The sequence below is a fragment of the Cherax quadricarinatus genome, chromosome 25 (genome assembly GCF_038502225.1).
Source record: "Cherax quadricarinatus isolate ZL_2023a chromosome 25, ASM3850222v1, whole genome shotgun sequence".
In the NCBI taxonomy this organism is placed as follows: domain Eukaryota; kingdom Metazoa; phylum Arthropoda; class Malacostraca; order Decapoda; family Parastacidae; genus Cherax; species Cherax quadricarinatus.
Window position 1 is genome coordinate 10,973,928 of NC_091316.1, and position 22,795 is coordinate 10,996,722.

General features: G+C 35.5%; 1 protein-coding gene across 34 annotated transcripts in view; it reads left to right on the top strand.

The window, feature by feature from the left end:
• The window catches only part of LOC128689952 (uncharacterized), a 1,227,005-nt gene that overhangs the window by 936,045 nt on the left and 268,165 nt on the right, over positions 1-22,795 (top strand). For 31 of the 34 annotated variants that reach the window (XM_070088626.1, XM_070088623.1, XM_070088625.1 and 28 more), the window contains 6 exons: positions 2,605-2,625; positions 9,272-9,349; positions 11,969-12,099; positions 15,450-15,519; positions 17,204-17,239; positions 20,801-20,930. In XM_070088626.1, the coding sequence (XP_069944727.1) occupies positions 2,605-2,625; positions 9,272-9,349; positions 11,969-12,099; positions 15,450-15,519; positions 17,204-17,239; positions 20,801-20,930 (466 nt within the window). Of the gene's footprint in view, positions 1-2,604; positions 2,626-9,271; positions 9,350-11,968; positions 12,100-15,449; positions 15,520-17,203; positions 17,240-17,693; positions 17,727-20,800; positions 20,931-22,795 lie in introns of all 34 variants that reach the window. The other 3 variants (XM_070088602.1, XM_070088606.1, XM_070088603.1) reach the window with 3 other exon arrangements.

Sequence of the window (22,795 nt, forward strand, 5' to 3'; positions counted from 1 at the left end):
AGAGATTTGTGTGCCATGCTAGGAGTATCCCTCTAAGCATTCCACTTTAAGCGATAGCTTGGATAGGCTGCTACGGGCTCTGTCAGCTTAGGCTGCTGTGGACTTTGTCAGCTTAGGTTGCTATGGGCTTTCGGTAAATGTGATTTGAAGCACATCTAAAGATTATGACAAAAAAAAGACGATGTAACGTACTTTGCATTCTTTGGATGTGACTTGCTACTGACTCAGTGTGACGTAACTAACACACTGTTGACACCTCTGTGTTATGTCCCCCAGAAAGTGACTGTAAGGGATTTCCAACACAGCCGATGGCATAAGGAAATAATTATAAAGCTTTCTTGGCTCCAAGTAGATTAAGGGAGAACTCGCATGTGTATTGAGTTGGCGCTAATCCATTAACGTCAGGAATTTTCTTTGAGCTAAAAATAATAAGACTTGCAACATGTTCATTAAATTATTTAATTAAAATCATGTTGACTTACGCATAAATATATTGAGTCAAGATTGCTCTATATATATACAGTTCATAAGCTTTTTTTTTTATTATTTTGAGATTAACATATTTATACTTTTTCTTCGTTTATGACAATGACGCACATGAGTTTAGCACAGAAGTGCTAAACTCATAATTTACTAATGATGCATGTCGAAACCAAAAATATTGTTTTGTTGGTGCTAATCCGCTCAACGAGGGTGCCACGATACCGGTGAAGGGCTCTTGATCTAAGAAAGTGGAGCTACCGTTCCCGTAAGATGAAACCTGATTACTTCCCATTCCTAAGTCGCTGTATGATCCTTACGGGTTTAGCCCTTCCCCATAAATATAATAACTATTATATTTTCCTTACCATGGCAGAACTCAGTCATACTGTAGATTCATATGTCTAAAAAAAATAATGTTCATAATAGTATGCCGCATACAGCATCAATATTTGACCTAGAGGAGATACTTTTGCACATATTAGAATGTGGTTTAAAGGTACTTTTGCACATCTTGGAATGTGATTTAAAGGTACTTTTGCACATCTTGGAATGTGATTTAACGGAGGATTCTTTCCTCTCCGTTTTGATATTAGAGTAGCGCTTTGGAATGTGTAAAGGAGATAAAGCATTTTTAAGTGACTGAAGTATCGCAGTTTAACTAGACTAAAATAGCGTAGTTATATTTCAGTAACGTAGTTAAAATATAATAGCGAAGTAATAATTGAGAAGTAGCATAGTTAATTAAATTTAAAACATACACATAAACTATACTGAAATTTCATAGTTATACTCTCCTAAAATAGTGCAGTAAAATCCTGTTAAAATAGAATAGTTAAAATTAAGGAGAAATAGTGTAGTTAAACCGAATTAAAATATCTTAGTTATACTATTCTGAAACAGCGTAAACCGTACATAATTTTTACTCCTGTAGTAGTTGTTAATGACTGTTTAATGCATTAGCTCAATATTTTTAACGTTTATTTGTTTTGCGGCAAATATTAGGCGTTATAACCATGTTCGCTGCCTGAATCTTAGTGTATGTTTATATAAACATTATTTTTTGTAGTTAATTTGGGATAGATTAACGAATATTTTTACGAAGTGTTTCCGTATTGTTTCTAACTGCCTATATTAATTGCTGTAAAATATTGGTTTTTACTAAAATAATGTAAGTATATAGCTATTTTATGAACAGTTTTTGTTTTGTTTTTGCAAAACTCTTCATTGTTTCCATTTTTGTTAAGTTTGCTAAGGTAAAATGTCTTAAACAGTCAGTCTGATATATACACAGAGAGGTGTGTGTGTCTCACTGTATATATGCTGAGAGTTTAATCCCAATTTTAGAGGTTTAAATCATCCTTGTGTGGTGATAGTGTACAAGTAACATGCAGCTTTTAATGACCCTCATGTAGGCGATAGACTTTATTAAACCTAATAAACCAATAATGACACAACCTCGCATACATATTAAAAATGCTCACCAATGATTTACGGACAGTATGTAGTTGAAGTGTTGTCCTTATCAGGTAAGATTTAACTAGTACAAGGTAGTAGGCCTTTGTATTGTGGTAGATATTGTTTCTTAGTGTGTCACCGTCAGATTTCAGCCTCTTCACTGAAATTATTAGCATGATGAAATTAGGGCACAGCAAAAAATTTGCAAAAACACAAGGAAATTATTTGAGAGTAATCTTATGTAATAGAATTTATTAATGAGATTAAATATATGTAGCTTAACGGATTTATTTTTCAATTAATTTAATTGGTAAGGAAGAGAAAAGTATTTACATTGATATGATTTCTGAATGATGAGCTTCTCCCTGTGACTGTGCATTTGCATCATGATACGACAGTTTTTTAATGTATAACCTGCCCAATTTGATTATGTTAATAGAACGAAGGTTTTGAGCCAAAGTATATTGTATCACACAATGCATATTAACATGACATACTAACACTAGAAAGAAAAGAAGTCCATAAGCTGTTATTAATAGCAGATTGCATAACAAAAGGCTCAAAATCCTCGGTCACCATTTTAACTTTTGTGGACCAACTCTAAGGTAACCTGCACCAATTCTTATGATAAAAGTAGGCCTAAATCAATCATAATTTTCTCCTCAGATGATCCGCATTCGACCTCAGGTAAAGCCATAATCTATTCTACAGTCAAGTCAGAGCACAATGCTCGTGCACACACTGCACTCAGGGTACCCTAAGGGCTCTAAAATCCTACACTCACTCTGCCATAAAGCTCTGAATTCTCTCAAGGGCATTTATCAAAATTTTTGAGACCAAAATGTTCAATTTACTGCACTTTTCGAAATTGCACCTTTAGCTTAACAGTACAAAGATTGGTCAACTAATGACTTACTTACAGATAACACAAATTATTTGCATGAAAATATGATTTTGGCACACGAGTCAAGTTTCAGAACCCCTGTCGAAATTCTCCTGATATCTAAAGCCCCACGGCCAACACTGCATGAACATCTTTCAGATTGTCATGATCTGAATACACTTTAAAAATGTACAATGTAATATTTCTTGGTGTATGAGGTTTTAGATATCGAAACTGTATATATATGGATTGCTACCTCAGTTATTCTTTTACAGTAGAAACTTACATCAGCTGTTGTGGATGTTTAAGTATTTTTCACTGATACTCTGATAACAGTTGTCATGACCATGTACGTAGTTAACACTGTTATGGTTTAAATACTATTTAAACTGTTAACAATTTTTCTTCAGCTCTTGCTTGTACTAACATTGTCTTCAATTTTATTTACACAGTAATTTCTCTTCAGTTGTTTCATCGAATCTTGTAAATACGTGCTATTGCATTCAGGTATGGAATCATGGGGAAATGGAAGGAGAGAGACCATTATTTCTCGCGAACACTAGAACTGTAAAACTCTGCATATAACATTTTCAGAATTGAACAAAAGAAATTAGCATTACACTCTCGTGCAGTCATGTAAAAAATAAATTAATTTCTTGATGAGGGCATATTACACTTCATATAATATACCTAATATTTTTTTTTTGTCAATTCACTGTCCTGTTTTTTTAAGCAGTGTCAATGGTCAGTTTTATACCAAGAGTTTCATATTAAGCTGTACACGCCACTTTATACCATGAGTCCCTTAACATTGTATGATAGCATTTAAACAATATAACATCCATCTTTATACCAGCAGGTCCTTATCAAAACCAAAACTACCCAAAGCTACGGAAGAATTTACTCCCGTACCCACGACACCAATCACACCCAGCCTCTCTCATTCGTATATTTGTCCAATCTCTCTTTAAAGCCACCCAGGGCCCGAGCCTCAATCGCTCTACTCGGAAGATTGTTTCATGCATCCACAACTCTGTTCGAAAACCAGTACTTACCTATGTCATTTCTAAATCTAAATTTATCCAACTTAAATCATTTATTTCAGGTTCTTACCTGGTTCGACATCCTCAGTACTTTATTAACATCACCTTTGTTTATGCCCATCATCCACTTATAGGCTTCGATGATATCTTCCCTCAATCTAGTAGCTCTCACCTTGAACATGGCCAGCCATAAGGTAGCAATCCGTACTTAAAAACCCTGTAATGCACTGTATTGAACCTAATACCGTATTTGTATATAATTTATTGATGTGGTGGTACTTGGATTGCACGAATTGGGTGTAGTATTTGTAATATATGTTACTGTGTATTGTAATTTCAGTTATGGTACTTATATGTTGGTGAGACGTAGATAATTATATAAAAATGTGTATATACACTATATATATATATATATATATATATATATATCGTGCCGAATAGGTAAAACTGGTCAATTATCAAGAACTCGTTTAAAATTAAATACTTTCTAAAATTTTTCTCTTAAACGTTTAAAGATACTTTTTTCATGTTAATGTAAAAATTAATAATTTTGTACCAAAAACCTTACAAAACTTACTTAACCTTATTATAACAAGCTCAGTTTAATTTAGCCTAATCCAGCTAAATATATTAATATATTTTAAATAGTTTACAGTAATTTAATAATAAACAAACACAATGAAACATACTTTTTCGTTAGGTTTAGAATGATTTTTGCGAAATTATCGCAAACACACATTTTCGCATGCCTTATATATATATACATATATATAAATATAATACATATATATATATAAATATATATATATATAATATATATATATATAAATATATATATATATATATAAATATATATAATATATATTTTTTTTTTCAACAAGTCGGCCGTCTCCCACCGAAGCAGGGTGACCCAAAAAAGAAAGAAAATCCCCAAAAAGAAAATTCTTTTATCATCATTCAACACTTTCACCACACTCATGCATTATCACTGTTTTTGCAGAGGTGCTCAGAATACAACAGTTTAGAAGCATATACGTATAAAGATACACAACATATCCCTCCAAACTGCCAATATCCCAAACCCCTCCTTTAAAGTGCAGGCATTGTACTTCCCATTTCCAGGACTCAAGTCCGACTATAAGAAAATAACAGGTTTCCCTGAATCCCTTCACTAAATATTACCCTGCTCACACTCCAACAGATCGTCAGGTCCCAAGTATCATTCGTCTCCATTCACTCCTATCTAACACGCTCATGCACGCTTGCTGGAAGTCCAAGCCCCTCGCCCACAAAACCTCCTTTACCCCCTCTTTCCAACCCTTTCGAGGACGACCCCTACCCCTCTTTCCTTCCCCTATAGATTTATATGCTTTCCATGTCATTCTACTTTGATCCATTCTCTCTAAATGACCAAACCACCTCAACAACCCCTCTTCTCCCCTCTGACTAATGCTTTTATTAACTCCACACCTCCTAATTTCCACACTCCGAATTTTCTGCATAATATTTACACCACACATTGCCCTTAGACAGGACATCTCCACTGCCTCCAACCGTCTCCTCGCTGCTGCATTTACCACCCAAGCTTCTCATCCATATAAGAGTGTTGGTACTACTATACTTTCATACATTCCCTTCTTTGCCTCCATAGATAACGTTTTTTGACTCCACATATACCTCAACGCACCACTCACCTTTTTTCCCTCATCAATTCTATGATTAACCTCATCCTTCATAAATCCATCCGCCGACACGTCAACTCCCAAGTATCTGAAAACATTCACTTCTTCCATACTCCTCCTTCCCAATTTGATATCCAATTTTTCTTTATCTAAATCATTTGATACCCTCATCACCTTACTCTTTTCTATGTTCACTTTCAATTTTCTACCTTTACACACATTCTCAAACTCATCCACTAACCTTTGCAATTTTTCTTTAGAATCTCCCATAAGCACAGTATCATCAGCAAAAAGTAACTGTGTTAATTCCCATTTTGAATTTGATTCCCCATAATTTAATCCCACCCCTCTCCCGAACACCCTAGCATTTACTTCTTTTACAACCCCATATATAAATATATTAAACAACCATGGTGACATTACACATCCCTGTCTAAGACCTACTTTTACCGGGAAGTATTCTCCCTCTCTTCTACACACCCTAACCTGAGCCTCACTATCCTCATAAAAGCTCTTTACAGCATTTAGTAACTTACCACCTATTCCATAAACTTGCAACATCTGCCACATTGCTCCTCTATCCACTCTATCATATGCCTTTTCTAAATCCATAAATGCAATAAAAAACTTCCCTACCTTTATCTAAATACTGTTCACATATATGCTTCAATGTAAACACTTGATCTACACATCCCCTACCCACTCTGAAGCCTCCTTGCTCATCCGCAATTCTACATTCTGTCTTACCTCTAATTCTTTCAATTATAACTCTACCGTATACTTTTCCTGGTATACTCAGTAAACTTATTCCTCTATAATTTTTACAATCTCTTTTATCCCCTTTCCCTTTATATAAAGGGACTATACATGCTCTCTGCCAATCCCTAGGTACCTTCCCCTCTTTCATACATTTATTAAACAAAAGTACCAACCACTCCAACACTATATCCTCCCCTGCTTTTAACATTTCTGTCATGATCCCATCAGTTCCAGCTGCTTTACCCCCTTTCATTCTACGTAATGCCTCACGTTCCTCCACCACACTTACATTCTGCTCTTCTTCACTCCTAAAAGATGGTATACCTCCCTGGCCAGTGCATGAAATTACCGCCTCCCTTTCTTCCTCAACATTTAAAAGTTCCTCAAAATATTCTCGCCATCTACCTAATACCTCCCTCTCCCCATCTACTAACTCCCCTACTCTGTTTTTAACGGACAAATCCATACTTTCCCTAGGCTTTCTTAACTTGTTTAACTCACTCCAAATTTTTTTCTTATTTTCATTAAAATTTCTTGACTGCCTCTCCCACTCTTTCATCTGCTCTCCTTTTGCACTCTCTCACCACTCTCTTCACCTTTCTTTTACTCTCCATATACTCTGCTCTACTTATAACACTTCTGCTTTGTAAAAACCTCTCGTAAGCTACCTTTTTCTCTTTTATCACACCCTTTACTTCATCATTCCATCAATCACTCCTCTTTCCTCCTGCCCCCACCCTCCTATAACCACAAACTTCTGCCCCACATTCTAATACTGCACTTTTAAAACTATTCCAACCCTCTTCAACCCCCCCACTACTCATCTTTGCACTAGCCCACCTTTCTGCCAATAGTCGCTTATATCTCGCCCGAACTTCCTCCTCCCTTAGTTTATACACTTTCACCTCCCTCTTACTTGTTGTTGCCACCTTCCTCTTTTCCCATCTACCTCTTACTCTAACTGTAGCTACAACTAAATAATGATCTGATATATCAGTTGCCCCTCTATAAACATGTACATCCTGGAGCCTACCCATCAACCTTTTATCCACCAATACATAATCTAACAAACTACTTTCATTACGTGCTACATCATACCTTGTATATTTATTTATCCTCTTTTTCATAAAATATGTATTACTTATTACCAAATTTCTTTCTACACATAGCTCAATTAAAGGCTCCCCATTTACATTTACCCCTGGCACCCCAAATTTACCTACCACTCCCTCCATAACATTTTTACCCACTTTAGCATTGAAATCCCCAACCACCATTACTTTCACACTTGATTCAAAACTCCCCACGCATTCACTCAACATTTCCCAGAATCTCTCTTTCTCCTCTACACTTCTCTCTTCTCCAGGTGCATATACGCTTACTATAACCCACTTTGCACATCCAATCTTTATTTTACTCCACATAATCCTTGAATTTATGCATTTGTAGTCCCTCTTTTCCTGCCATAGCTTATCCTTCAACATTATTGCTATATAATATATATTATATATATATATATATATATATATATATTTTATATATATATTATGTATATAAAATATATATATATATATATATATATATATATATATATATATATATATATATATATATATATATATATATATGTACCCACGAACAAGTGGTATTGATCAGTAACAACACTGCGACTAGCCAAGGAGTCGAACCCATGCTGCTTTGACCTGCCTCATGGTGGGCGAAAAGTCATGACGCCTTAATCCACGAAAATGATATGGAGTTTGTGGTCCCGTGGATTAATGCGTCATGAGTTTTCGCCCACCATGATGTAACAGGCCAAAGCAGCATGGGTTCGACTCCTTACCTAGGTAGAACTTGCGATTTTGGTTTAAGTAGTAACGCTCTTCTTGCCGAATAAGGCAAGCGAAAATTTGTTCATGCAATAATTTCGCAAAAATCATTCTGAACCTAACGAAGAAAATATATTTCATTGTTTTTGTTTATTATTAAATTAGTGTAAACTGTTATAAAATATATTTAGTTGGATTAGGCTAAATTAAATTGCGCTTGTTATAATAAGGTAAGTTTTCTATTTTTTTTGGTACGGAATTATTAATGTTTTAAATTAACATAAATGAAAAATATATATCGTTAAACATATAAGAGAAAATTTTAGAAAGGACTTAATTTTAAATGAGCTCTTGCTAATTTACTAATATATATATATATATATATATATATATATATATATATATATATATATATATATATATATATATATATATATATATAATGTTATAGTGTGTGCATATACTTTATATATAAGATACACATTGCTTTAATTTCAAAATGGTATTAGGCCATTTTTTCAATTCTTTTGTGTTAACATCAACTTGTCATTATAGTTTAATTTAGTCTTATTAGAAAAAATGTGATAACTAGATATTTCTATATTATTGTCTCATCAAGGAATTATGGTTGATCAGTTTACTTGAAAGGTACAGTAATTATTTGCATTATGACTGGACTTAATATTGCGGTTACCTGGCATTGTCTCTGCTGCAGGTGTGTAATCTGCAGTTAACTCACTAAGCAAACTCACACTTTTACTTCCCAATAGTATGATCTAACCATTTGTGTTTTGTCCAGTGCTACAGCATATTAATAATTTATAACCCGGCAGACAGTGCACTAACGTCTTGCTACGGCTTGAGTTATCCTTTTCTGTATATAAATTCCCATTTACACTTGCACTCTTCTTATGCAGTTACAAATTGAAACTTTTTCGCTATTTATCTGTCTAATAATTGATTTATAAGCTTAAATTAATAATGCTAAATTTAAGTATTCATAAATTAAAATTTAGAAACAAATTTTTATCCATATATTGTTGAACTTTACATAAATACCCAGTCATAACTCAAAAAATACATTTCTTTTATATTTCACCAACTGGCAGATTTAACACACATTTTGGTGTCTTCCAGAGGGTCAGATCCCTGGAAAGCGGCCAGAATACCTAAAACCTGATGACATTGGCCCTAAGTACAAACCTGACGACAAGTGTGAGTACCATTGCAGTTTTATTCTTTTGATTTAGACTTAAAAGCTGAAGAGAATCCAGTTTGAAGAATAAACTTTTATTGGAACAGCGTTATGCTTTGTGTAGAGCTTAATTAAATGGCTTAGTAAATCTCTACAGAGCGAAACACTGTTCTAACGCTTAATTCTCTTGTAGCCTATTGTCTCATTCTATAACCTTTTACCAGCTTATAGTTCTGTAGCTTTTTTTGTCAGATATTATTAGCTAATTCTGCAGTCAGTTATCAGCTTATTCTATAGTGTTTTTTATCAGCCTATCCCATAGTTTTTTATAAGTTTATTTATATTTTTTTTCTATCAGCCTTTATTCTGTATCCTATTATGAGCAGAAGTCCGTTTTTAATCACGTTCTGTCTTACCTCAGCTCATTTACATCATCTTGCTATCCTACCTAAGATCGTTCATAACCACCTGATATTGCAGCCTTAGCCCATTTATAACCACCTGCTATCCTACTTCAGCGCATAACCGCCTACTAGCCTACCTCAGCTCATTTATGACACCTGCTGTCCTTCCTCAGCTCACTTATAACCATCTGCTATCCTACCTCAGTTCATTTCAAGGCCAAACCTGTTTATGGTCTACAATTTTTAAGGATGCGATCCGCAACACCTGGGTACCTATCCACTTCTAGGTGAACAGGACAGTAGGAGTAAGGAGACTTTCACTTACGTCTCATTCCTCCTGGGAATCCAACCCGAGTTCTTTCGGCTGTAAGCTGAATTCTCTGGTGCAGAACTAAGCACCTTTTTTTGAAGTGCAAATTTTGGGTTAGATATGTTTAATATGTGCCACAGTTAAATCAGAGAAACGTCGAACAAGACACGCAGAACAGGATACGTCAAAGAAGACATGCACGACACGACGACGAGTCGAGCCATTATTAGAAATAAACGCTTCGCTCAGTGAGAACTTGATCAAGTTATCTTTATCAAACTTTTATATAATATAACCTTTAAATGAAAGCCTGATTTGCCTACGTGTCTGCTCTGTCTACGTGTCTGCTGTCTACATGTGTACTTTGTCTATGTGACTGGTCTGTGTGTAGCGAGAACCTCAGTCACCGGGTTACTGATGACTGGGAGGCAGCTTCTCAGAACTAGTATACGATATTAGCTATGCTATATATTGCCATTTTTAGGAAATGCTATTGCAAAAGTGCATAAAAACTGAATAGTGCGTTCTGTGGAGGCCATTTCATGTGCTATTCAATTATGGATATCTTTTGAATAACATTTACAAAAATAAGATGTAGAGGAGCTTCATAAGTAAACTTATTGCATGTTACTACGGTACATGATGTTAGTACACAGATTATGAAATGGAATTTACACAGTTGCTATTTGAAACATCTATGCAAATTGTTATATTTTTTAGATTTTTTTTAGAAATAACCGGAAACCAGAAGAGTTAAAAAATATATAATTTATTTTAAGGATTTTGATGATATTGAGCAAGTCAGCAACAATTATTATTACTCTTGATGATTAATAAAGATTGATAAAGCCCCTGGAGGCGAAATGTCTCTCAAATAAAGATATGCAGCCTATAATAATTCTTAGTTATAAATTTGTGGGTATAATGTAGAGACGGAGACAGTGATATACCAGAAGTAGACAGCTTTGCACGCATGTTTCAAATGACTCTGGAGATGAATGGCCTCATGTTACTTGTATCATTGAATAATAATTTCAGGTTCCTTGCTTCTCAGTGAATGCAGTAATGTAGTTTTACTTGTTTATGTTGATAATCTTAACCTATTATTTTTTTTTTTTTTTGCAATAGTGGTTTACAATACCGAAAAGTGGATGAATAACACATCCAACGTCAGGGTATTTTCTATTATGAAGTTCCCCAACCAGTAGCTTTTTCAACTCAATGTAATGGTTATTAGCTGGGACAGTAGAAGATAAGGTAATCAGTCCTTTAGCCTTGAGGAAAGATATTCAAACTGGAGATAGTCTGAACATCTGCCAGCTTTGGTGGATTTAGGTTCGTAAACTTATTTCAAGGCTGTGTGGATTGATTACATCATCAACCGTCTCCAGAGTGAACACCTTCCAGCAAGACTTGAGGGATTGATTACCTCATATTCTACTGTCTCCAGCATATAACCACTGTAATGAATTGAAAAAACCAATGGTTGACAAAATATCTTTATAATAAAAATACATGATCTTTATGCATTTGTCTTATCTAATTTTTTATTTCGTCTTTTGTATGACCTTTATTAGAGGCGCTAGTGAGTGCTACAACCAACACTCATTATTATTGAATGCCACATCCAGCACAACAACTATCGCCACTGGTCATTATAAAACTAAACCTCTGATTACCACCACCTACCTACCTACCTACCTCATTAAGGCACCTACATCCTCAAGGGAGGTAGGTGCCTTGACGCTGGTGAATGTCTTGACTCTTTAGCCAGAAAATTGGAATTATCCTCGCCTTGCTTGGATCAGGCTTGATTATCCTCCATTTCCCAGGCTGCATTGTATGACCCTGTACGTCCCCGTGAGTATAGAAATAGTCTGGTATAAACCCGTATTTCAATAACATCCTGGGTTGGCTACCAACAGTGTACGTCATCAAGAGAGAGTACGAATCAGAAGACGAGGAGGGAGGTCGTCGCTTTGCTGTCTTGGGGCCCAAGAAAGTGCAGGGTGTGGGCCCCACCACCACCGAGGGCGTCCCCACCACCCTAAAGTCGGTATGTACTTCCTTACCTTCCTCAAGGGTCCTCCTTGGCCATGCTTATAATTGCTTCAGAAGCTACTTAGAACTAGGCGAAAGTGTAGGATTAGGCTCTTGCAGCTGAAGAAATGTGACGTAATGATATGAATCCAGACCTTTGTTAGTGATTTTGTTAGCTCGTGTAAATATATACATACAAGTATATATGTGTGTATCTATAATGTAAATTGTCACTAGAAAGATTTGTCTGTATTAAGACAGAAGCCTGTAGAATGCTACACTGTCTGTTGTCAGGATAGACAGCTTTGCAGCCATTGTCAAAAAAGTACACAGCTTGACAGCCATTTGTTGCAGAGCAAAAGTAGACTGGGTGCTTTAAATTCAGCTTTTATGTCCATATCTTGTCATTAGATGCTTCTAAAAGATAAACAAAGTCAATGTATGACAAACTATGTTTTACGTTTACATTGTGTGATGTTTGTAGCTATCCTGCAGAGGTGTGTGTGTGTGTGTGTGTGTGTGTGTGTGTGTGTGTGTGTGTGTGTGTGTGTGTGTGCGTGCGTGCATGTGCGTGCGTGCATGTGCGTGCGTGCGTGCGTTTGTGTGTGTGTGTGTATGTGTGAGTGGGTGATTTTTAAATACATATAGTTGCGAATGTGTTTGTGCTCCAGCTTGTGTTTGTCTTTATAGTTGCCACTACACAATATTTCCCCGTCTTGTGTTTCATGCTGCCGAGTAGGATAAATTGAGGATTTTCAAAATGATGAAACTAAAAGGATTCAGAGTAAGTATTTCAAATTTACTGTCAGCAGTACATATCATTCCTTATACATAATGTTGCGGATATAACATTATACTTAAATAGATGGTTAACAGCACCCCGGAGAAACTGTAAAAAGAAAGCAGCACCCCTGACAAACATTGACAGAAAGCAGCACCCCTGACAAACATTGACAGAAAGCAGCACCCCTGACAAACATTGACAGAAAGCAGCACCCCTGACAAACATTGACAGAAAGCAGCACCCCTGACAAACACAGTCAGAAGACAGCACCCCTGACGAAATTTTAGCATACCTGACAAAATACCAAAACTGACAAGTTATAAAAGCTGAGCTGATAATTAGTCAGCTGAGCCTTACAACATTGCAGCAGATCTACAATGTAACTAAGAAAATCTGTAATGTAAGTCACAAAAGACCTGCACCAGGACTAACATGTATCTGTAAACTAACAGAAGACCGACACTACGACTAACAGAAAACGTACATAAAGAAGATATACCCTCTAACAGATGACCTACATTGTTACAGATAACCTACATTGTAACTAACAGAAGACTTATAGTCCTATACAAAGCAGGATACCCACACTACAATAGAATACCCACAACAGAATATCCACACTGGAGCAAAATGCCCACTCTACAACAAAATGCCAACACTAATAGAATACTCACACTACAACAGAATACCCACACAACAAAATGCCAACAGTACAACAGAATACCCACATTACAAGAGAATACCCATATTGTAATTAACAGAGACCTACTATAACAGAAGACCAAAAACAATACACAAATAACGCGCACATAGGAGAGAGGAGCTTCCAACGACGTTTCGGTCCTACTTGGACCATTTACAAAGTCACTTTGTAATTGTCCGAGTTGGACCGAACGTCGTCGTAAGCTTCTCTCTCCTACTTGCGGGTTATTTTTGTATAACAGGAGATTTTAATAATTCTTTAGTGTGTGCTCTGCAGTTATATGTTTGACTTGACAACCTTTATCTTGGCTTGGCGAGCGCTGCACGTCTACACACACATTAAAAATGACAAACCATCTTGCCACGCCAACATAAACAACGTGGATGGGGATACCGACAAGGCTGGTGTAAGCCTACCACTGAAATTATGATAAATTAGACACATGTGGAACACTCGGGTATCTTTAATGATACCCAAGTGTTGCACATGTGTCTAATTTATAAGCTTGTCGGTTCTCTGAACCATTCATCTACAATTAAATTATTTCTTAATTTGGCGGTGAATTGTACCTAAATGGAAAGTAATTTTTGCTGAACAAACCTAGCATAACAGATATTTACTTTTTTGTAGTTTAGGCCGAGTATGTACCAGAGATCAGCAGTGCGTGCTAAAATCCACGTTTGAACACACTGATGCACTGGTAGTCAGTCCAGTTACACGTGTACATTTCGCCGAATTGCTGTTAATTCTTTTCTGCATTATTTAGCATACTATGCATATTTAATATACTGTGCATATTTAATTACATATATTAATGTACATTTGCATTTAATTAACTCAACGAAATTAAAATAACAGGTGGGTTACGTCTGGCAGTGCGGAGCGTGTACTAATAGACAGCGTGCGTTTTCTCCTGAATGACAAAGCTGTCCTATTTTCTTCACTGTAAATTTGTCATTTTTTATATTACAGAGCAGTTAATAAATCATTATATTTACTCAATATCAGTATATTTTGCAGCTGCATCTAAATAATGGTTCGCAAAAACATATATCTTATCGTTTCTACAACGTTCAGTAAAATACATGCAGCCCAATGCTTTTAATTCACAAAAATATATATATTTAAATTTTACTTAAACTCTATTGTTGTAAACTCAAGGTAGTACATACAACTTTATTGTTGTAAACTCGAGGTAGTAAATAAAATCAATAATCGTGTTAAAGCGGATGTTTCTTTAGACGTGTTACGGAGCATGTTACTTCGCTGCCAGAATTATGATGCGCCTGTCAGGAACCTTTGTCTCGAATTCACAAAAGCTCACATTTCGCATGACAATCTGAGCTAAGCTGTGAGAAGGCAGTCCGCTCTGTCCACTCGAAATATTTTGTTACCACATTAAAATGCTTTAGTGTCTAGATATTAAACCAGTTTCACTGGAGAGGAAGCGCTTAAGGAAGCATTAATTGATTAGTTTTTATATCCGAGTGATATTACATTTTTTTGTGTATGGTATTTATACATTAGTTCATAAATACATTACAGTAAGTCCAGTAGCACTAAGGTAAAATTAAAAACATAGGTTGCAGAGTAACCTTCCATAGTAGGCTTCAGCCCAGCTGGGGGGGGGGGGTGGAGCCTTGTAATAAGTCGTCCCCAGCTCCCACCGTCTTTATTTTCACTTGTTGGCTTAGAACACTGTTTACCTCCACCAAGTAAAGACGACCATGCTAATCTTAAAAAAAAAAAAAAAAAAAAACGTAAAATTGAGAATACGTATGAGGGAACTTGTAATGTGTCACTGGACGTCTGTCACTTTCTCTCCTGCTCAGCGTAGCTTGTATTAGATATGTTTTAACGTTTACTGTTTTGTCCTCAGGGTGTAAAATCAGAGCATCAGGGAGAGTGGTACAGGAGAATGTTTGATTCACTACACAAAGTCAAAGATGGTGAGTAAGAATGGTTCTTTGCTGGAGTTACTTATTGACCATATAATAAGTCACAAAACCCTGGCTGGAGCAATTCACAAGTAACCCACAATTTGGATATGAAATTAAACGACGTTGAGGTCCATCCAGGACATGTTAAGACTGAAACGTCGTCTTGTTGCATCTCCAATTGTGTGGGCTTTGAAAAAATAATTTTATTTTACCTAAGATATTTTTATATTTATGCTCCTATGATTCCGTAATTAAGTTCATATTAACATGGAGAAGAGTTTTTTTGTGGATGAAGTTACAAACAGTAATACATAAGGTACAGAAGAATCTTAGCTTATTCACTACAAGATACACACCAACACTTACAAACACCTAAAGCTACACACATCCACACTTACAAACGAAGCACTTAAGAACCAGTTTCAATTTTACAACTTGTTAGTAACAGTACCATAGTTTGTGGGACATAACCATCCTTTGTATTAATTAATTTTCTATGCAAACAGTTTGTAAGTTGAAACACTAACTGGTTTGTAAAAGGAAAAACCAGGAATACATCTCATTTGTAAATTGAAACCAGGAATACAACTCACTTGTAAGTTGAAACACCAGGAAAACAGTTCATTTGTAAGTTGAAGGGTCTCAGTTTAACCATCTATACCAGTACATATTTATTTGCCATCTAATTCAAGTTTGAGTCTATCCCAGCAGCAGTATTGTAGTGTTGATGTTAACACTGCTGCAATACACATGAATACAGGTAAAATATTACAATATTTGCTTTCAATTAGATTATTTTGAGGTTGAAGAGATATACCGAAAAATACCCTCCAGTTTAACGTGTATTAAATAGCGTTAGATTAATCCTACTTGTATATACATATATATATATATATATATATATATATATATATATATATATATATATATATATATATATATATATATATATATATATATATATATATATATATATGAAAGTGAGGAAAAACAACATCTCGGATTTTGCATCATACTGGTTTTCCGAAACATACTGTAGAGGGCTAAAGAATTAATCTTAAAAAAATTCATATTTATAGTCACTAATTGTGAACATTTTTATTGCCTTATTGTCAAATAATGTACACAATGTCGATCCGTTCTATCAAGAACCTATGTAAGAATTTATATTTCTGCTCTCGCCATGTGTGACATAATTTAGAGTACTCATAACCTATAGTTTTAGACATTGAATATATTGAGTCAGAAATGTGACTGTTTTCAGTACATTAATATAGTGTACTAGTCACACTGGGCATTAATGTACTGGTGACATGCCAGTAGGATGTCCATGAGGTGTTTCTTATCGCGTTATCTTCCAGCTCAGGTCATGAAACAATAATTCAGATGAAGCTTTAAAATTATTCTTATAATTTTAGTCCAGAAGTAACTTACTAATAGATCAGTGAAACTTTCAATAATTACTGTACTTTAATTTTTGTACCCCTTAAAACGTAAATGTATAATTTGTTTATTAGTAAATAAATTATATTTTGTACTACTGAGAGAATTAAAATTCCAAATTTGTAAAACACCTCTATCGTGGACTCGATTGTATTTTCAGAATTCATCTTAGATGTAGGTCCAGTGATGTAAATATGTCGACCAAGTTAATTGTTGCTGTTTTTTCCTTAAAACTCCTCTCTGATTTCAGACGACCACATCATCATCAAATACAAAGTCCCCAGAGGTACACATGAGTACAGGAATTAAAACACCTTTAGCAGCTTACTTACTGTCGCTTGACCCCCGGGGTCTCCTATTTGCTGGCTCTCCTGGGAACATTGTCTTGCTTTATCATCTTCACATTACCATAACTATATATTCACAGTCTCTCTTCTATAACAAAACTTTTGTTACTTATGTTTTTTCCTAATATGTTTCAATTCTTTAGTATGTTAATATTTAAGTAAATAATGTAGTCAATTATGAAAGAATTAAGATACCTATAATGATTTCTGTGATTAATTTATTGTCTTATTTTTGGCGGTTGTGAAACTGTTCTACCTTCTCGTGCTAATAATCATGTTCATTAAATTATTTCTCTGCAGCTATAAATTATGCTCTAAATATTTTCCAAAATTCATTAATCTTATCAATTGTTCTCACTGCCTAATTTGGTTTTGCTCTCCAATTACTTCCAGACACTCCTAGGTCTAAGTACAGGCAAAATAAAGGTATAGAAAAGTCTCAGAGCTGGAGAAATGCATTCTCTCACACTAACTCTGTTCATTTTCTTATGCATGCGCTGTAACCAGTTGGGTGGCTCATGCAGGAAGATGTATAATGGTTCAAGCCTAGCTGTAGACTAGTCATATTAACCAACGCATAGAAATAGATTATTTTTCATTTTAAATATAAATTTAGCATTTATTCATAAATTTGTGCATATATGACTTTATAGCATTGTACGTATTTGTCTTGTGTTAGTTTTACAAACAAAAGGTTTTCGCCTGAGGTGATAAATTGTGCATTGAGTAGCAAAAATTTTTAGTGACGTTGATATACAATCCTCAACACATTAATGACAGACTAATATACTGTCTTGTTATGATTGGCTGAGGTAAGTAGAAAGAAAAAATATTTCACTGTAAATATCACCACTTAAACTAGTATCACACGAGAACCTCTTGTGGAATTTTATTTTGTTGCAGTTTGCTTCTTGTCATGGACGAGTGTCTGTTCACTCAGTGTAAATGTTTTCCCGTTTTCTTTGACGCCTCTCCATCGGGACGATGAGACCAATACTTTCAGTAATGTCGTATTTCTTAAGTTTTTGAAGAGTAAAAATTACTTGTGAGAGATTTGTTATGCTACAAATTACAAACATTGAACTGTCAAAACGAACGTCAAACATAACATAACGAAATCAGTAATATATATATATATATATATATATATATATATATATATATATATATATATATATATATATATATATATATGGCAGTTTGGAGGGATGAACACCTTTGTAAATACCCACATGGGATACCGATGTCACCAGAATTTCCGTCTTTTAGACAGTGATTATGTATGAGTGAGGTGAGAGTGTTGAATGATTAAAGTATTTTCTTTTTTTGGGTCACCCTGCCTCGGTGGGAGACGACCGACGTGTTATGTGTATATATATATATATATTATATATATATATATATATATATATATATATATATATATATATATATATATATATATATATATATATATATATATATATAATATATATTATATATATATATATATATATAATTTTTTTTTTCAACAAGTCGGCCGTCTCCCACCGAGGCAGGGTGACCCAAAAAAGAAAGAAAATCCCCAAAAAGAAAATACTTTCGTCATCATTCAACACTTTCACCACACTCACACATAATCACTGTTTTTGCAGAGGTGCTCAGAATACAACAGTTTAGAAGCATATACGTATAAAGATACACAACATATCCCTCCAAACTGCCAATATATATATATATATATATATATATATATATATATATATATATATATATATATATGTATGAAATTAAATAAAAGATTTTTAAGTCTGGCCAATAACAGGTTAAAAAGAATGTACGTCCTCTATAAATGGTTATAGCTATCTTATGGTGACTGGTGAGCTAGCGAGTTTTGGTCAGATGACCAAAACTTGAGTAAGGGGGCGGGATCATGTTATTAAGACTCCCGTCAGGAGATATGTACACATTAATTATGACAAACAAAATTCCCCCTACTCGTCTTTTTCATCCTCGGCATTTATGTAAATATGAGAACATTATATATAAATCATTACTTTGTTTTCCCGCACTTGACCACAAATTTCTCTTCCAGCACCACCACCATCAATATTTCCCCCTCAACAATCCACCATGGCTACTTCTATCAACCATTACCACGTAAACACCACTGCACAACCATATACATCATTACCACCACCACCACCACCACACACGCACATAGGCTACACCACTGCGATCACTCTACCACTACACATTCACCACCACTATCATACATTCTCCACCATTACACATATTCTCCATCGCTATCACATTTACCACCACCATTACGTATTCGCCACCACCACCACAACCACATATTCACCACCGCCACCACCACATATTCAACACCACACATCCACCACTACACCAAAAGCAGCCATTACCATCACCACAACACAACTATCAACACAGTACCAACCACTTTAAGTGTCAGTCACTCACCATGATGCTACCCTCCACCAGATATATTGACTGGAACCAAACGCATAAAATCTCCACTTGTATTTAATTCAGTTTCTCGTCATGCCTATTTTACCATCCAGGGGATGCTATGAATAGGGTAGGTGGCAAGGGATGTAGGGTACGTTCTGGCTCGTAGAGTGAAAGGGATGGTCAGTGAAAAGGAAGCACGTGAGAGGAAATAAATAGGTTGTAAAAAGATCATACAGAATTTGTTTTTTGAAGCTGCAAAAGGGATTGCTGGGGAGGGAAAATAGAGAACCCATTGTTTGACAAGTAGTGAGAGATGACATTTTTATTATTGCCTACCGCGCTGGGCTGCGTTTTATAACATACACAATGCAGTTTTAATTTGCTTTCTATCCATATAGAGAATTGTATTTTAGGTCATTACTATGTGGCGATTCTTTTTTTTTTTAATGAAGTGGAAACCTAGCTTGGGGGTTAGCCAACGGATGCTTAACCTTTAAAGGATCCACAAGTGTGTTCTCACCTAAGCCAGAAGACGCCTGTTATGTTTCCTAACGAATAAGGCATGTTATACATGATCTGAGTGTGTATATAATATAGTTGGTCTCATCACCTAGTGGAGAAAAGCTGCAAATAATTTAAAAACAATCCCTCCAGCTTGAGTGAGGTGAACACTCAGTGTCTGAGTGGCAGTGTCTGACAACGTCCGCATGGTCAACTTGTTTATATTTTCTCGTACTTTGATGAGACATCGAGGTATGTCCCACTTTGATCAGGCACAGGTATAAATTGAGCTCATTGTATTGTCTCAGAGGCAGAGTATTTGCCTGCTTCTACTGTAAAGTCTGAGTAACAAAAAAATTGTTTTAATGGTATCAGATACTAATTAATTAAGCAAAAATCCTTCTGGAGAATAATACCAGTTATTTTAAAAATTAATATTAAAATGCATATTTATACTGTATTTTGCAAAGTAAATCTTCAGATACTCCGGTTCATCGTACACTGAGAGGTAACTAAATATTCCCCGTTTTTCATTCACTTTGCAGCGCGGTATGGCGGGTACCTCTCAGAACCTGAGGGCTACGACTCCGATATTGGTTCCTCGCGCTACGCTACCCTTGATCGTCGCCGTCAGCATCACTTCGAGGTGGATCCCATGACTTCCAGCCTGCCCAGGTAGGTCAAGCTTTTCCAGCCAGCCTGCTTTACAGCCTTCATAGTTGCTGCATCTTGCTCCCTACCACCTAGCAGTATTTCTTGAGTCTGCTTCTCACTTGGTTGTCCATAAGCCGTCGTAGTCCTTAAAATCAATAACAGAACATGTTTGAACGCCCATGCAGCCACACCCATGAAACCATACCCATTGCTTTGTCACTTCTAGCAAAAATATTTACATTATAGTGTTAATATTAAAGTCAGATTCTGCTCAAAGATAATTATATTCTGAATAGATGTGAAAACTTTACGAAATCGCTTCCCCCTAAGGGAGGTGCCTTGATGCTAGTAGAGGCTCTTGATCCATGGATTTGCATCTGTTCTCCAATTCCTCGGATCGAACCCGATTGTCTATTTCCCAAGTGCTGTATGATCCATACTACTTTAGCGCTTTTCCTAAATAGTAATTATAATAATGTAGAACTGCTTTAGTGTCAGTGACCAGGAAAACATGTGCACTACTTTTACTATTAATGGCATAATATAGTCAGATTAATGTTTGTTGATCCCTTCATTCATGGATGATGATTCTTGTGTCAATGTAGCCGCATTTTGTTTACAAGAATGTTTATCCTGAAACATTACAAACATTTACCAGTAAGAGACTCCTGTACACAAGTAATGGTAGATGTTTGTCCACTCTACTGACTGTTGCAATGCAGTTTTGTGTGATGCAGTGCTCTTGGTAGCTTTAGGTTGCAGTGCACTCTGTGGATCAGTAATTTAGTCGCTTAATGTGCAAGTTACATTCATACATGAACAAGTCTATCTTCCAAATTTATTTAGTGTGTATTTAGTTGAAATCAAAGAAATTCGAACTATTCAGTTGTTTATAACTCCTGTTTCCTGCAAGAACAAAAACTAGTGATGGAACTTTCGTGGCTTATTTTTCTGGTTAATGTTCAGCAAATTTATAACTCCGAAATGTCTTCTTGACTTTGTTGAAAATAGTTGCACGAGGCATTCATTTGATGCCATACCTTGAATTTATAAAAAATGAAGTAGGATTTTCTCAGATTATTTGAAAATGTGAATAATTTCTTTAAATTGGGGAATAACCAGTTGACATAATTTGCTGTAGCATGTAGTCATCAGATAAAATCAAGTCACAAGTGTTGAAAAGCCTCAGTGTATCTCTTCTATAAAACGACATGCGACTGGACTACTTCTAAAGCTTCACTGATAACCAGTATGTAACAAAATTATATTTGTCATCCATCTTTGGAATTTACATGTCGTGTTCCATTGTTTCGAAATGGAAGAATCCCTAGCTCGGCTAGGAGAGCAAATGCTTCACCACTTAACAGATCATGTAACATAACTCGTGTCAGGAAACACTTCTTGGCAGTTCGCCAACTTTCCAGTATTGCTAACGTCTTTTTAAGAGGAAACTTATTCTAAAATTCTACTAAAATGTAGAAATATATTACTAAGTGCACTTCAGTGCTTGTCATGGCTATCTGTTGTCATATTTACCCCAGTGTATATTAATCCTCAGAAGATTTGATCCACGCCTTGTCACGTTCACTTATCCAACCTGACTAACTGTCAGCCAAGCCAGTCACCACGTTACTCTTGCAAACACGTGCGCCCTTTTTCACTTGGTTGTACAGACTCATGATTCCATATTTTTATTAAGGACATTTTATTATGTCTTGGGTAACTTCATTTATTTAACTAGCGATTAAATTGTGCAAAGATCGTTGATTTATTTTGCCATCAGAGGGTTTTGCTTGGTTGACAACACTTACACTGCTGTGAACCTGTTTTGATGTGTATAAACCTTGCCCTTTTGTCGAGGTTCAAGCATGCTGGTGTGATGTAGT